This window comes from Neolamprologus multifasciatus, chromosome 12 (assembly GCF_963576455.1).
Source record: "Neolamprologus multifasciatus chromosome 12, fNeoMul1.2, whole genome shotgun sequence".
NCBI classification, from domain to species: domain Eukaryota; kingdom Metazoa; phylum Chordata; class Actinopteri; order Cichliformes; family Cichlidae; genus Neolamprologus; species Neolamprologus multifasciatus.
Genome location: NC_140450.1, coordinates 14076447 through 14091040, shown reverse-complemented (window position 1 = coordinate 14091040; position 14594 = coordinate 14076447). Strand labels below are relative to the sequence as shown.

The following is a 14594-nucleotide window of genomic DNA, read 5'->3' as shown; positions in this document are numbered from 1 at the left end:
TTTGCAGATGATGTGCTTCTGTTAGTTTCATCAGTTGACTGCCTCCAGCTCCCAATGGAGTGTTTCGCAGCTGAGTGTGAATGACAATCAGCACCTCTAAATCAGAGGCCATGGTCCTCAGCTGGAAAAGGGTGGATTCCTGACTCTGGGTCAGGGACGAGTTCCTGCCCCAAGTGAAGGATCTTGGGGTCTTGTTTAGGAGTGAGGGGAGAAGGGAGCGGGAGATTGGCAGATGGATTGGTGCTGGACGCTGTTATGAATATGACTGTTTGATTGCCTGCTAGGTGGCGCCTCCACGGTGTAGTGAGATAATTACACCTCTGGACTGACTAATATAGGTTTGCTTGTTGGCACACACCTCCCAAGAAGTTTGTACTTTTTTATGTCTGAAATGAGTCTGTTACTAATTAGCATTGATTAGCAAATATCTGTATATCTGCATTTCACTTGTACAGTTTGTTGATGAAGCTCAACAACCAATCTAGTTAGGGTAGAATACTCAGTCATCTTCATCACTTCTGGTTCCAAAAAAATAAATTTAAAAATGGCAGCAACAAAATTTGGAGCACAAAATGAATGAGTGGTGTCATATTGTAAATGTTCTGATGACAGACCCATGCATATGTTTATTTAAATGATAATGATTTATTTTTGGCAACTAAAATATGCGTGCTGCTGATCATGATCATGGCTTGGTGATCCTGTCTGCTTGGAGGTCATATCTACTGGTAGAACCTTCTACAGTCCCACTTCAAAGACAGTTTAGTAAAACAGTTAATTTTTTTTTTTAAAAAACCCTGTAAGAAATATATTAAATAATTTTACTAAGTTTCCTGAAAAACTTCCTGCCCTGTGTTGTGTGCATTTCAAATTTGAATTGTCTGTGTGGGTATTTTGGTCCTTCCAGCATCATGTAGCTCACTCAATTAAGATTTTAGGTAAGCATAACTGATCTATTGTATACACTTTAGGTACTATCTTATCAGAAAGTACACATTTAAGAAGAGGAATGAAATGCAAGTAATAACCAGCTAAAGTAATATAAAAAGCCCAGACTCTGATCAAACAGAATGCCAAAAAATAGTTATTTCTTGTCAATCAATGCCCACAATGCACAACTCTGTTGTTTACCCTCTTGGGGAAGATTTGTGGTGAAACAACCTGGTTTTCCCCTCAAAGTTACTCTGTTTGGTGAATTGTAAAATAACAGACAAATGCTTAATGTAACATTCACGTCTCTTCTGAAAATTTGTTTTTCCTCTCAGAGCCCTTCATTTCAAGGTTACATATCAAACCAGATTAACCTTGTTGCCACATTTTTAGTACACCCCACTAGTTTCCCTGTCACATGAACTGAAATAGCTTTTAAACTGCGCCTGGGGTATTCACGCTAAGCTCACTCATAAAAGCCCCTTTCCATGTTTGTTCCAGTCTTGGCCTTTAGAGACCTGCTGGTAGAATCTCCGCTCAAAGCAGTTATAGTAGATGCTGATCGGTTCTCACTGGAGGTTTGCTGTGAGAGCTCTGCCACCAGCCAGAGCCCACCAGTAGTTTAAATCAACCTATTTTTGGCAACTTGTAACTGTTTTCAGTTACGCAGTGTGAGTTGAGGCATATTTTGGAGAAATATGAATGAGATATTTAAGTACATACTATAGCCAACCTTAATTTTGTGTCTTGTTTTATGTATTGCATCAATTGTTTGAATATAGTTGCTTACTTAGTAGTTTTATTTTTGCAATCACAACAAAAGAAACTTGCTAAAAAGTTATGTTTAGCTTGGCATGTGCTCAGGCTATTCTATTTACCCTATATTTGTTTGTGTACAGAAACATCTATGCAGTAATTGTGTTGTTGGCACAAATTATAATTTGCAGCTAGAGCAGGTATTGTGAAAGCGGAGGTATTGCTTTCTTTTGAATTTGATTCAGTAATGTTTAATAAAATCATTGGTGTCACTGACAGTGCAGAGATGGATTAGCCACCCACATGTTTTCCTTTGCTTTCAGGTTACCTTGATGGGAATAAAATGATTTAGACACAACAAAAGAATTTCTTTTCAAGTTAAATCTATTTGAATACATTTATTTTTGAAATATTGATTTTGCTTGCTGTTAGGCTATGAAAATAATGGCTTCCATCAAATGAACTCTTTTGTGTCCTTTACTAAATAACTGCATAATGGAATTTGAAGGAGAGAAAAACTTCCAGCATTTTCGGTCATTTGGTGAAGTATCTGGGAAACCAGCAACACAATATCTCTGGTTTTTACTGGGTTAGAGGTAACTATAGAGTTACTGCACATTTACTAAAACATATATTTTTAACTTAAAAAAGAATATGCATAAAAACTGTTACGTGTCAAAATATGTAAATCTAGTCTCTAAGTAAGCTTGGGCATTCACACCCATTTATCCATTGTCTGCGGACCTGCCATGCTTGCAATGTTCAATGAACTGACGTCCCCTTGCTCATTCACTATTAAGAAATCTGTTGCCTTGACTTTTCTTTTCTTTTTTTTATGACTTGGGCTGACCAAACGAATGCATTTCTTTCCTCTTAATGCTCTCTTCCAATACCAATTCTACACAGAATGACATATTAAAATAGTTATTTTGACTATTTAGACATTCCTCTGTTTGCTCCTTCCTTATTTATAATTTGCACTAACCTGTGTCTCCTTTGTGTTATATTCAATAATTGTCTACTCATTATCAATTCTCCTTACATGTGTTTAGCGTAGTATAGCCTTATACTGTGTTTGGCTGATGCAGTGACTAAATTGCTCCTGGAATACATAATGTACCTGAGAAGATAACAGATGGCAGAATATATTATTGTCATTACTTTATTATGTCTGACAGTTGGCTGGAGAAAACATGTTGCATGCATTAGCATAAATATCATCTTTACAAACAGACACGCTCATAGTGGGCCCGCTATCATTGTTTATCACAGATTCTACTATAATCTTCTTGCAGTCAAACTTTGACAAGTAAACACATCAGGTTTAGGTGTTTTGATGTAACCAAAAGAAAGGTAGGATTTTGTTTAAAAGGGCAAGGAATCACAGCCTCCTAAGCAACGTTATATTTAAGTATGTGTAGTAGGAAATACTGCACAGGAAAACTGTAACAATACTGTGTTACAGTTTATAACCGTAAAAGGCTGATGGGGTATTGTCGTCAATTGCCGGGTGAGCAGTATGGAAACCAAAATTTGTGAATGTGAGAAGTTGAAAACAAGGCGACGTAGGATTTTGAAATTTATACATTGGTGTGAGTACTAGGAGGCAGAGGGGATAGCACTGGTGGTTTATTATTTTGATTTGAAGTTGCTAGTATAAATTAATTGTCTTTATTTTTGTACAAGACTTCTGTTCGAACAGTTTGTCTTTACCTTACCTTATAGAACTTGATATCCTTGAAATTGTTTTCATCAGTCTTAAATTAAACTAAATGCACTTAATTTAACAGAAAGGAAAAGCTATTGATAATTAAGGAGTTTGTTGTCTCATCTTGTAAACTAGGCCTTAGACGATTCATCAAGTAACTCAAATAACTTTACCGCAAAGAAGCAGATTTTTTTTTTTTTGCTGCTTCAATCCTTCATTTACTCTAAGGGTTTGGGACTAAAACAGACCCGCAAGAGAAATTTAATGAGGGGGCGTGTGTGAGTAACATGGAACCAGAGTCTGTCTAAAAAGAGGGTGAACAGCAAAGATGCAGAGCCATTTCCAAACCGGTTAGCTCAGGTGTAGTGAAACAAAGTGTGTTTGTAGTATTTAAAACAGCAGTGCCTGATACTGTAACCATCATTATAAACTTTACTGGGAAAAAGCTAGCGGGAGTCCTTAATCAAACCACCTGTTCAGCAAGCTTTAACATTAAGAAAGGCAAACTTAATGTTGAATGGAAGCAGCTACATTTTGTTTTAATCAGCAAAAATCTACAATAAAGCTACAGAAGTCAAAATAAAATGAACTGTTAATACACTGTGCTTAAATTGGGTAGCTTGCTGAAAGCTGACTGCAGCAATCCCACTTGTTGTTCCAGTGATACTGCAGCAAGCGTGCTTTATATTGTAAGATAAAGACCCTACAATATAGAGAAAACCACAGCAATTATTGTGCTATTGTAGGGTCTTTACTAGTCACACCTTGAGGCATCTGTTGTTGTCATTTGGTGCTATATAAATAAAACTGAACTGAATTAAGAGTCTCACTCAGCAGTCTTATCACCTCAGATTATTTAGAAACAAAAACCATATTCTCGCAGCGTTTTTGATCCCTCTGTTTGTTATGCAATGCTCCAAAAATTACCTGTTGTCCAATTTGTAAAGTGCAACATTTACATTTCTGTTTTAGAGCTGAGCTCTGAGAACCTGCGTACCTGCTTCCACATTGTTAATGGCTACATATATTTGTCAGCTACAGAGTTTCTGCAGGTGAGACACAACAAAAGAACACTTGGACTTCACATAACTCTTATATTGGCACGATATACTGTCATAATACATGTTGGCATGCTAATCTGCATAAGTTTTTACAGAACTGAACCATCTACCCTGATTATTCCCTCCCCAGAACTACGCAGAATCCTTGTGTCGATCGTTTTGTGACCTGCTGAAAGACATCACAAATGAAGGGCAGGTGCAGGTGCTCAAGGTACTCCCATTCCTCCCCTCTCACAAAAAGTCAAGTCACGTAGATGTTGTTTTTCCAAAATCACAGCTGATTGCGTCTCGTTCTCTTTTATTGTCTGGATTTATTTTTCATTGCTTTTAAGTTCAGCCACTGTGAGAGGTTGTTTTGCCTGTGTGGCCACTGAAGAGCAGGTGCGCTGAAAGCACCATTATATCCAGTAAAAGGAGACACATAAACATTTACACACACAAACTGCGCAAGCACTGCTGCTTATTAACTGACACCCCATTATAATGCAAGAGGAGCTATGACTTTTTCATTACTAATAAAAGAATTCGAGAAATGGCACATAAGGAATATCAAACGGCTCACTCTAGACCCTCTTACCTGCAGCATCACCGTCTTTGATTATGAATACAAGAAGCAGCATTTAGTTTTCTTGGGAAAGTAATGCAAAATGTAAAAACGCTGCATCTTTCTCATACTGTACCATCTATAAAAAGAGGGATTTTCCCATAACGACAGAAGTTTCTTTACATTTTTATGTGGCTGACCCTTTGTGCTCCTTTTCTGGCTTCCTCCTGAGATTTTCCTGTCAGTTTCTCTCTACTCCTTTTGCTTACTCCACCCTCTGAGGGTCGCCCTTCATCCTTCCTCGCCCTTTGTCCCTGCAGGTGGTAGAGATAGCTTTAAAGGTTAGCCCCATGCTGGGAGCCCACATGTTTCAGCCCCTGCTGCCAGCTGTCTTCAGAGGTATTGTGGATGGTGAGGTGAGTTTTACCTTTGCATCTTGCTCGAATCTACACTGGAACTGTGTAAAAGGAGGAACCTGTAAAAATATGTTTTTCAATATTCACCACATATTTAACCTTAAATTTGTCTTTCAAGGTTTTAGTTCTTTCTCAAGTGTTAATAGTCCCAGCCCTTCTTCTAATTTGTCCTTTACTGTCACTTGAAATGAATTCTTCAAAGACTGTATAGTGGCAATTATTGATAAGTCAGCTCAGTTAAAGGTTACACATTCACAGGATTCTGCTGTGTCAGTGGGTCCATCTTTTCCCTCTTATCAAGCTTAATGACTCGTGTTTTATGTAAAACCATTTATGCGTGGTTATGTTTCATCATCTGGATGCATGATTGCGTGTCTATGATCTACAGAGATATCCAGTGGTGATGTCCACCTACCTTGGCATCATGGGTCGTGTCCTGCTCCAGAACTCCAGTTTTTTCTCGTCTTTGCTAAGTCAAATGGCTTCCGAGTGTAACCAGGAGGTGAGGTTTGATGTCTGCCCTTCATTTCTCTCTCCTCAGCACGGACTCAATGAATGTCTGTGGGAGACATAAATGCAAAGTGCCTGTTAAAAGGGAATCAGTGTGAACGAGGCCGAAAGTAATGAGCCAAGGAATTGCAAATGGTAACATTTTCAAGCCCTAAAATGTTGTCCTCCTCTACTGTGAAACTCTGAGCAATGAAATTAATTGTGCCTAGTTCTGAGATTGCAGCCTTAATCTAAATAAATGCAAAGATGTTCCTCTCTAAGTTGTCTCTCATAATACCATGCTCGTTTTTTACCACAGAGGACAAGACAGGAAGTTTAATCAAAAATATAGCGAAGGTTGAGACACATCTCTATACAAATTGCTGCTGCTCTTTTTTTTTTGTTTTTTGTTTTTTTTGTTTTTTTACTCACTAACCCTTTTTTCTGTCCTCCTTATTTCTTTTCCTCCTTTTCTCCGCTCATCAGATGGACCAGTTGTTGGGCAATGTTATAGAGATGTGGGTTGACCGAATGGACAACATCACTCAGCCTGAGAGGAGGAAGCTGTCGTCGCTGGCTCTGCTTTCCCTCCTGCCATCTGACAACAGGTGAGAATCATTTTTGAATTCTTTTCTGTGTTGAATTTGCTTTAAGCTCATGAAAATTGGATTGAACTGCATAGCTTACTTTAGGGCACAACAGGGGGAAAGTAATGATGTTCTTGGAAAATTATTTAGCAGACTCTTGTTCATCATTACGGATATAGGTGGTGAAATTATCCTGTATATATTTCTCCTTGCAGCCATAAAATGCAGAACAGCACAACAGCTTAACGGGCGCCTGCTTTAACACTCTGGGTGCCAATTATATGTCAGCCGAGCAGCACAAATGCGGATACTGATATACACACTTTGTACAGGCCAATGCAGACAGCTGGGTTTTCAGACTTGCATATGGGGGCGAGAATATATTGTCAGAAATAAAACGACTTTCCATCTCTCTTTAAGACTTAATGTCACAAGCTATAGTAAGCGATGTTACTTAATTCTGTAATTCATCATCCTCTAGCCAAAGCATGAAACACATTTGTTTATGTCTCTCTTCTTCTGGTGGATTATTGTCCCGACCGTAAACACTTTCTGGGCAACACCTCTCTCGCTATGATAAATGAGGAGATAAATACGTGGATACGTGCTGACAGACACAGAGTACCTGCCCTCTTACATTGAACTTGAATATTTTCTGTGCTGTACTGACAGGATGATGGAAATGATACATGTTTATATGTGTAAGCAGTCTTTTTTTTAATTGTTTTTGGGGTTTTTTCTATTAAGATGTCACCATAAGCCCCCCAATCTATGGCCCAAAATCTCTGAGGAATGTTTATAGCACCTTAGTTAATCTATGCTACAAAGAATTTAAGCAGTTCTGAGAAGGCAAAAGGTGTTGAACCCAGCACTAGCAAAGGATACCTAATAAAGTGGCTGGTGATTGTATGTGATATATGTAATATGTTATATATGATTTACAAAAAAGAAATCACTAGGGGAAAGAAAAGTGAATGGGATTTACTGTGACAGAGTAGTGACTACTTCTCAAAGATTTCTACGAACTAGTTTGTAAATAGTTTTTTTTTGGCATGCAAGCCATCATGTAATCACTGTGAAGTTTTTCACTTAAGGGTGATTTAAATGACAGGCACTGAGCAGCACCACTAATCAGCTATTAGTTTTTCACTTGGGAGTTGTTTTTGGTTGATAGAATTAGAATTGACAGACATGTTAAAATGATCTTAAAGGCAAAGCCTATTTCCAGTTGTTTGTTACCATGGCCATCAATTTAAGACTGTTATTCATAACCAGGGGCACGTATATTTAGTGATTTTATTTTACCCTCCCAGGATATTGGTAGGTATATTTTACGAAAAGGATCAACTGTAGAGCCACTGCTAGATATGATTTTGTGTGTGTGCGAGAGTTGCCTAAACCATCAGGCCAGTAATCTTTATTTCCTAATTAATATTATGGTGACTAAGTAATTGAGCACATTTCAGATTATTTAGCACTGATATCAATATTTAGTCTGATTTGGTACCATGTGCATGTGTAAAATTGCCAGACTTACAAAATAAGGGACACATCTGTGTATACTTGCTTCTTCTGTGTTTTTCCCAGAATCATCTTTCATTCTGATTTTCCAGGTTATGGCTTGTCCTAATGCTTAGTGAACTTTATGTAGCATTGCCTGGGGTCTACCTGGCTGAGAATATGAACTGACAGAAGAAGGAACAGTTGATGTATCAGTGCCCATACTCACACTTTCTTCCCTGTTTTCTCATTCTTGTTGATGTAGGGGAGAGAAAAAAAACCCAAGTATATTCTGTCCACTACCACTAACCACTGAGACTCACTCAAATAGTTCACCAGTGACTGTGGCAAGTCTCCAAGCTTGTATGGTTGGGTTTCATAAACGATATTATTTTTAAAGGTTGTTGATGTCAGTTATATTTATATAGCCCAAATTGCCAGTCACTTATCTCAGGGCACTTTAGATAGAAATTCAAATTTCAAATTTCAAATTCAAATTTTATTTGTCACACACACACAACCATACACAGTATGACATGGGGGGTGAAATGCTTGTAGCTGCGCAATGCCCGACCATTAAATGACAGAAAAAAGATTTACAGTATTTACAATTTACTACAAAATTTACAAATTAACTTAGGAATTTACAGTAAAAATAAAAATAAATAAAAATGTGCAAACAGCAGAGAGAGATTATAAAGATTATAAATTATAGGAAATTATAGGAAATGTGTGGTGGTGCGTGTGGTGATGTGATGTGTGTGAGAGTCCAGTCTTATAGTGATGTGTGTGGGAGAGTACAGTCCTACACCTGGTTCAGGGCCCGAATAGCCTGGGGGAAGAAGCTCCTCCTCATTCTCTCTGTTTTGGCCTTAAGGGAGCGGAAGCGCTTCCCAGACCTCAACAGTGAGAAGAGTCCATTGTTGGGATGGGAGAGGTCCATCATAATCTTCCTAGCTTTGGACTTGCACCGCTTGGTGTAGATGGACGGCAGGTCAGGGAGCTCTGATTGAATGATGCGTTCGGCTGAGCGCACCACTCTTTGCAGATCTCGTCTGTCCTGCTTGGTGCTGTTCCCAAACCAGGTGCAGATGTTTGCCGTCAGGACGCTCTCGATGGTGCAGCAGTAGAAGTTCTTGAGCACCTTCAGTGGCAGATGGAAGGCTCTAAGTCTTCTGAGGAAGAAGAGACGCTGACGGGCTTTCTTAACCTGGGTGTTGATGTGGCAGGACCATGACAGGTCCTGAGTGATGTGGACACCCAGGTATCGGAAACTGTCCACTCTCTCCACTGGCGTGCCACTGATGATGAGGGGTTTGTAATTCCTCGCCTGCTTTGTGGTGAAGTCCACGATCAGCTCCTTAGTCTTGCTGATGTTTAGGAGGAGGTTATTCTCCTGGCACCAGGTCTCCAGGTTCCTAATCTCCTCCAGGTAGGCCGTCTCGATGTTGTCGGAGATCAGGCCTACAACAACAGTGTCATCAGCAAACTTGACAATGGAGGTGGTGTCTGATGTGGCTACACAGTCATGAGTGTACAGTGAGTACAGCAGGGGGCTTAAAACGCAGCCCTGAGGCACTCCAGTGCTGAGTGAGATGGAGGGGGAGACTTGTTTTCCCACCCTCACTGATTGGGGTCTGTCTGTGAGGAAGTTGAGGATCCACTGACCCAGTGATGAGCTGAGTCCTAGATCCATCAACTTGGTGAAAAGCTTAGAGGGAATTATTGTGTTGAATGCTGAACTGTAGTCCACGAACAGCATCCTAACATAATTCCCTCTGCCAGTGTCCAGGTGACTCAGGGATGTGTGGAGCAGGTGAGATATGGCATCGTCTGTGGAACGATTAGTCCGGTAAGCAAACTGAAGTGAGTCGATGGTGGCAGGAAGTGAAGAAGTGATGTGATCTCTCATCAGTCTTTCAAAACACTTCATCACAATTGAGGTCAGTGCTACTGGACGGTAGTCATTGTGGCAAGCGGGCTGTTGTTTCTTTGGAACAGGAACTATAATGGACTGTTTGAAGCACGTGGGAACCACAGCTTGGGCCAGGGAGAGGTTGAAGATCTCCGTGAACACCGGTGTTAGCTGGTCAGCGCAGGCTCTCAGGACCCGGCCAGGGATTGCATCTGGTCCTGCTGCCTTCCTGGTGTTCACCCTCCTGAAGGTGTTCCTCACGGCATGCTCTGTGATGATGAATGCATTTTCTTCACTGGTGCACTCCGAGCGCGCGCAGCCGTTTGTTGTTTTCATTGCTGCGGCGTCGAAGCGAGCATAAAACGTGTTCAGCTCATCAGCCAGTGAAGCATCGGCATTCATCATTGAAGAAGCTGGTCGTTTATAGTCCGTTATAGTCCGCAGTCCTTTCCACAGGCTCCTAGAGTCGCACTGTCGTAGCTGTGACTCTAGTTTTTCCCCGTAGCTCCGCTTTGCCTTTCTGACCGCGCTGCGCACGTTGTAGGACGCAGCCTTGTATAGGTCCATATTACCGGAGACGAGCCCTTCATTGTAGGCAGCGGTGCGTGATCTCAGAGCGTCGCGGATGTTTTTATCCACCCACGGCTTCTGGTTGGGAAACGTTCGGATGATAGTTCTTTCTGCTGTGTCGTCCGCTAGTTTCCCGATAAATCCCACAACCGCTTCCGTAAACATGTTGATGTCGTCAGAGCTGCGCCGAAACATGTCCCAGTCTGCGTCATCCAGTGCGTCATCCAGTGCGTCCTGCAGCGCGGCCACTGATTGGTCCGTCCAGCGAGCGACCTCCCTCCTGATTGGTGGTTGCTGCTTTAGCCTTTGTTTGTAAGCAGGCATGAGGAAGATGGCGGCATGGTCCGATTTCCCAAATGCCGGCAGGGGTTGAGCCTTGTAACAGTTCTTGAACGGGGTGTAGCAGTGATCTAATGTCCTAGTGCCCCGGGTGGGGCAGTTGATGTGCTGGTGAAGGTTGTGAAATGTCCGTTTGAGATTCACTCTGTTAAAATCTCCCATAACAATGAGTGCGGCATCTTGGTGAAGTGTTTGTTGATGTGTGAGAGCCTCATGTAGCTCACATAAGGCAGTGTCCGAGTCCGCGTGTGGCGGAATGTAAACAGTGCAGGCAATGACCGCAGTGAATTCCCGAGGGAGATAGAAAGGGCGACATTTAACGATCAAAAGTTCCAGATTGGGCGAGCAAGAGCGTGTGAGTGGGTAGATGTTTGTGCTGTCGCACCATCTGTTGTTCACCATCAAACACACTCCACCACCTCTTTTCTTCCCCGACTCCATTGTCCTGTCCATACGGTAAACCGAAAAGAACCCCGTCGGCTGGAGGTTGGAGGAGGTTGCAGTCCCGAAGAAGGGTCAAGACCTAACAGTATTACAGAGATAAACAAGACGATACACTTTAAGTAAACACTTTCTAAAAGTCGGGAGTAATCCTTCCCTTTTAACAGAAGTAAAGCTCCAAGAGAACCAGGCTCTGGGAGGACTCTCATTTGTTACAACCAACTGGGGTGATTTTAAAGTGAAAAGTGTAGAAATAAGAGAAACAATACGACAGGCTGTTGACAGGTTGGCCGGGCTGGTAAGTGAGGACTGGGAAAATACACCTCTGCAGCCAGATATATCTGCAGAATGGCAGGTAACAAATGACAACAGAGTGAAAAAAACACAAACTGAAAGAGAAGACCCAGTTAATGAGTGTTAAATCGATAATGGCTTATGAGTGCATTTAGAGTGAAGTGAGTCAGGAAGAGGCTGTTTCAGCAAACCATGCTAAATTATATGAGACTTGAGAGTTTAGGCCTAATCTTACAGTGTCTTGGGTACATGGTAGTAAATTGTTCTTTTGGAAACTAAGGAACTACAAGCAAGTGTGAACTCATGAGATATAAAATTTTCTGTTGGAGTCATGTAGTACTTGTGTGATTGGTCTCTAAATGCTTTATATGTAAAGGGGTTTTAAACTCTGGAGTTTAATTGCTAGTTTTAGGAACGGAGTAGTTCAACTAGAGGCTCTTCAAATGGCTGTTATGATACAATTTTTTTTTTTTTTTAATGTAGAACTACAGACTTAGGCTACGTCCACACGTACACGGGTATTTCTGAAAACGGAGATTTTCTGTTTTTGTTTAAAAAAATAATCCCGTCCACACGTAAAGGCAGAAATCAAAGAAAACCCTGCTAGGAACATGCCAAAGCAACAGGTGGCGATATATTCCTAACCATGCAGAAATGTTGGCCAATCAGAAGTCTAGAAGCCTCGGTGGGAAAAAGTAAACAAAGCTGGGGCATAGAAGCAGAACCGAGTGGTATGTGTGGAGGGACAGTAACTGTGTGTGTATATGTAAGCATTTAAACACTGCAGAGACTACAATTAACAGTATTGTAGACATTAATTTCACCGAAACAATAACGTGGCGCACAGTGTGACGTCAAAAAAATGCGCACACCTTTGACGCTGCGTTTTCTGCCTTTTCTCTGTTTTTCTCGTCCACATGTAAATGCAAAAACTGAGTTTTCAAAAATATCCACCCTGGCCGGAGTTTTTAAAAATATCCGTTTTCAGTGACCAAAAACGCCGTTTACGTGTGGACGAAAGGTGCAAACGCATAGAAAAATCTGCGTTTTCAAAAATACCCGGGTACGTGTGGAAGTAGCCATAGTGATATAAGTGATAACAGTGAACCAATAATCAGATAAGACATACAGGATAGAGGAAGACAGGACAAAAAAAGTAAGACTGCTTGTACTTGTGTGGGGGGGTGTTTATGTATAAGAAATTAATATAGTCCTATCTAGAAGTAGCAACTGGGCTAGTTTTCATTGTGAGATAGAATTACTATGAATTTTGCCCATATGAAATGCATATAATGTGAAAATATTGTTTCCTCTGGAGAACTGTGTGGACAACATGATAAGGCTTTGTGTGTATAACTAATAAAGTAAAAGGAAAATAACACTGTCCCATTTTTTTCCAGTGAAAATGTACTGATGATGTCCAAAGTGATGGTGAGATCAGAGTAATGAAGCTCTGTTCTCTGTGTTATCAGCGTGATTCAGGACAAGTTCTGTGGCATCGTCAACATTTGTGTTGAGGCATTACATGATGTAATGACAGAAGATCCTGAAACGGGCACTTTCAAAGAGTAAGTATTCATATTTTTTTCCTTGACAAATGAAGAGCAGAAAAAAAACTGTGCTTATAAACGTGGAAATTATACAGTCCAAACCTTCCCATCAATTTTTTCACAAATGAATGGAGTTTGTAATTTTGACAAAACTGATGCATAATGAATGAAGACGCCCAAAAGTGCTTGAAGCACTACAAATGCAGATGCGATGCTGAAGTTGGAATTTATCAAATGCAAACCTCAGAAGAAATATTTTGAGATGAAAATTAATTTCATGGGGGCAGCGGCTCACTACGGGGAAAACAAGGAAAGCAAATGAGAGATTGACTTGGTTGTATTTGCACCTTGATAAAACCTCACAGTAATGCCCGTGTCTGAGTTACCATCACTTTCTCACTGTGGGAAAAGTTACTGAGTACAGCGCTCCTTACACTTTGAACCTCCTCTATATATTTCATTATTTTTGGTCTCTTTCTCAGCAGTTTCTTAGCAGATGTTCACCAAACATAGACACCTATTCACTGCTGTGAAAGATGCTCAGCACCATACTAAGATCTAATGGTGTGAAATGAACTGAAAAGCTGGGAGCAAAGTCTACTGTATGTGTTTGTTTGCCAGTGATATGTTAAATCGTTTTGGGTCCCTGTTGGGTGTGACACGAGTAGTAATATGTTTGTAGATGAACATATTCCTCTGAGCGTTGTTTGCTGTTTATAAATGCAGTCAGCTGAGACAGAAATCAGCGAGTAATACAATCATTCCCCTTTTATTTTGGAATTACGTAAACTTTCAAATGAACAGACCTCTGTTTTCGTGAGTGGTTTAGAATTGTTCTTGCATAGTGTGAAATGAGAAGTCCTTACGGCCATGAATGAAATTCAGTAAAATAACAGTCAATTTGGCATGCTACAGTTTTTCAGTGTTAACAGTACAAGATGTTGACTGTAGCTTCTTTAATGACGTGCCCAGAAGAGTTACCATTTACTAGTCTGCATTTTTGTCTACCCAGAATTGTGAGTTAATTAATTTGTGTCACTTTGAATGTCATTGGTTTAGGTGGAATAGAGTTAAAATTTCTGATCACGAGTTATCAGTAGCTACGTGCCACAATCACAGTGTGACATTCAGGACCCCCCCACCTTATCTCTACTCACAATAAGGCTTAAGTAAGGACAAAGGAAATAAAAAACCATACACAGATTTTATACTGTGCACAAAGGTTTTACTTGTAATTCTCTCTGCATGCAGATGAACCAATATGAATAGCATTCAGGAAAAAAGGGGTGCCAGAGGGTTCAGCATTTGGAGTGTCTGTGTATGCATGCTGCCTGTTCTGAAATTGTCTCCTACTGTGTAGGTTTATTTGCAGTTATTAATATTGAGTTGAATATTATTGTGTTTGCAGCTGCATGCTGATGAGCCATTTTGAAGAGCCCAAGCTGAGTGATGATGAGGAGCCACCAACTGAGCAGGACAAGAGGAAGAAACTGG

The 14594-nt window shown here is 40.5% G+C and overlaps 1 protein-coding gene across 1 annotated transcript in view; it reads left to right on the top strand.

The window, feature by feature from the left end:
• Positions 1-14594, top strand: part of ipo11 (importin 11) — a 124520-nt gene that overhangs the window by 75708 nt on the left and 34218 nt on the right. Inside the window, exons 23-29 of the mRNA XM_085181588.1 lie at positions 4367-4446; positions 4586-4666; positions 5320-5415; positions 5804-5917; positions 6391-6512; positions 13023-13118; positions 14509-14593. Coding sequence (XP_085037714.1) covers positions 4367-4446; positions 4586-4666; positions 5320-5415; positions 5804-5917; positions 6391-6512; positions 13023-13118; positions 14509-14593 — 674 coding nt within the window. The remainder of the gene's footprint in view (positions 1-4366; positions 4447-4585; positions 4667-5319; positions 5416-5803; positions 5918-6390; positions 6513-13022; positions 13119-14508; position 14594) is intronic.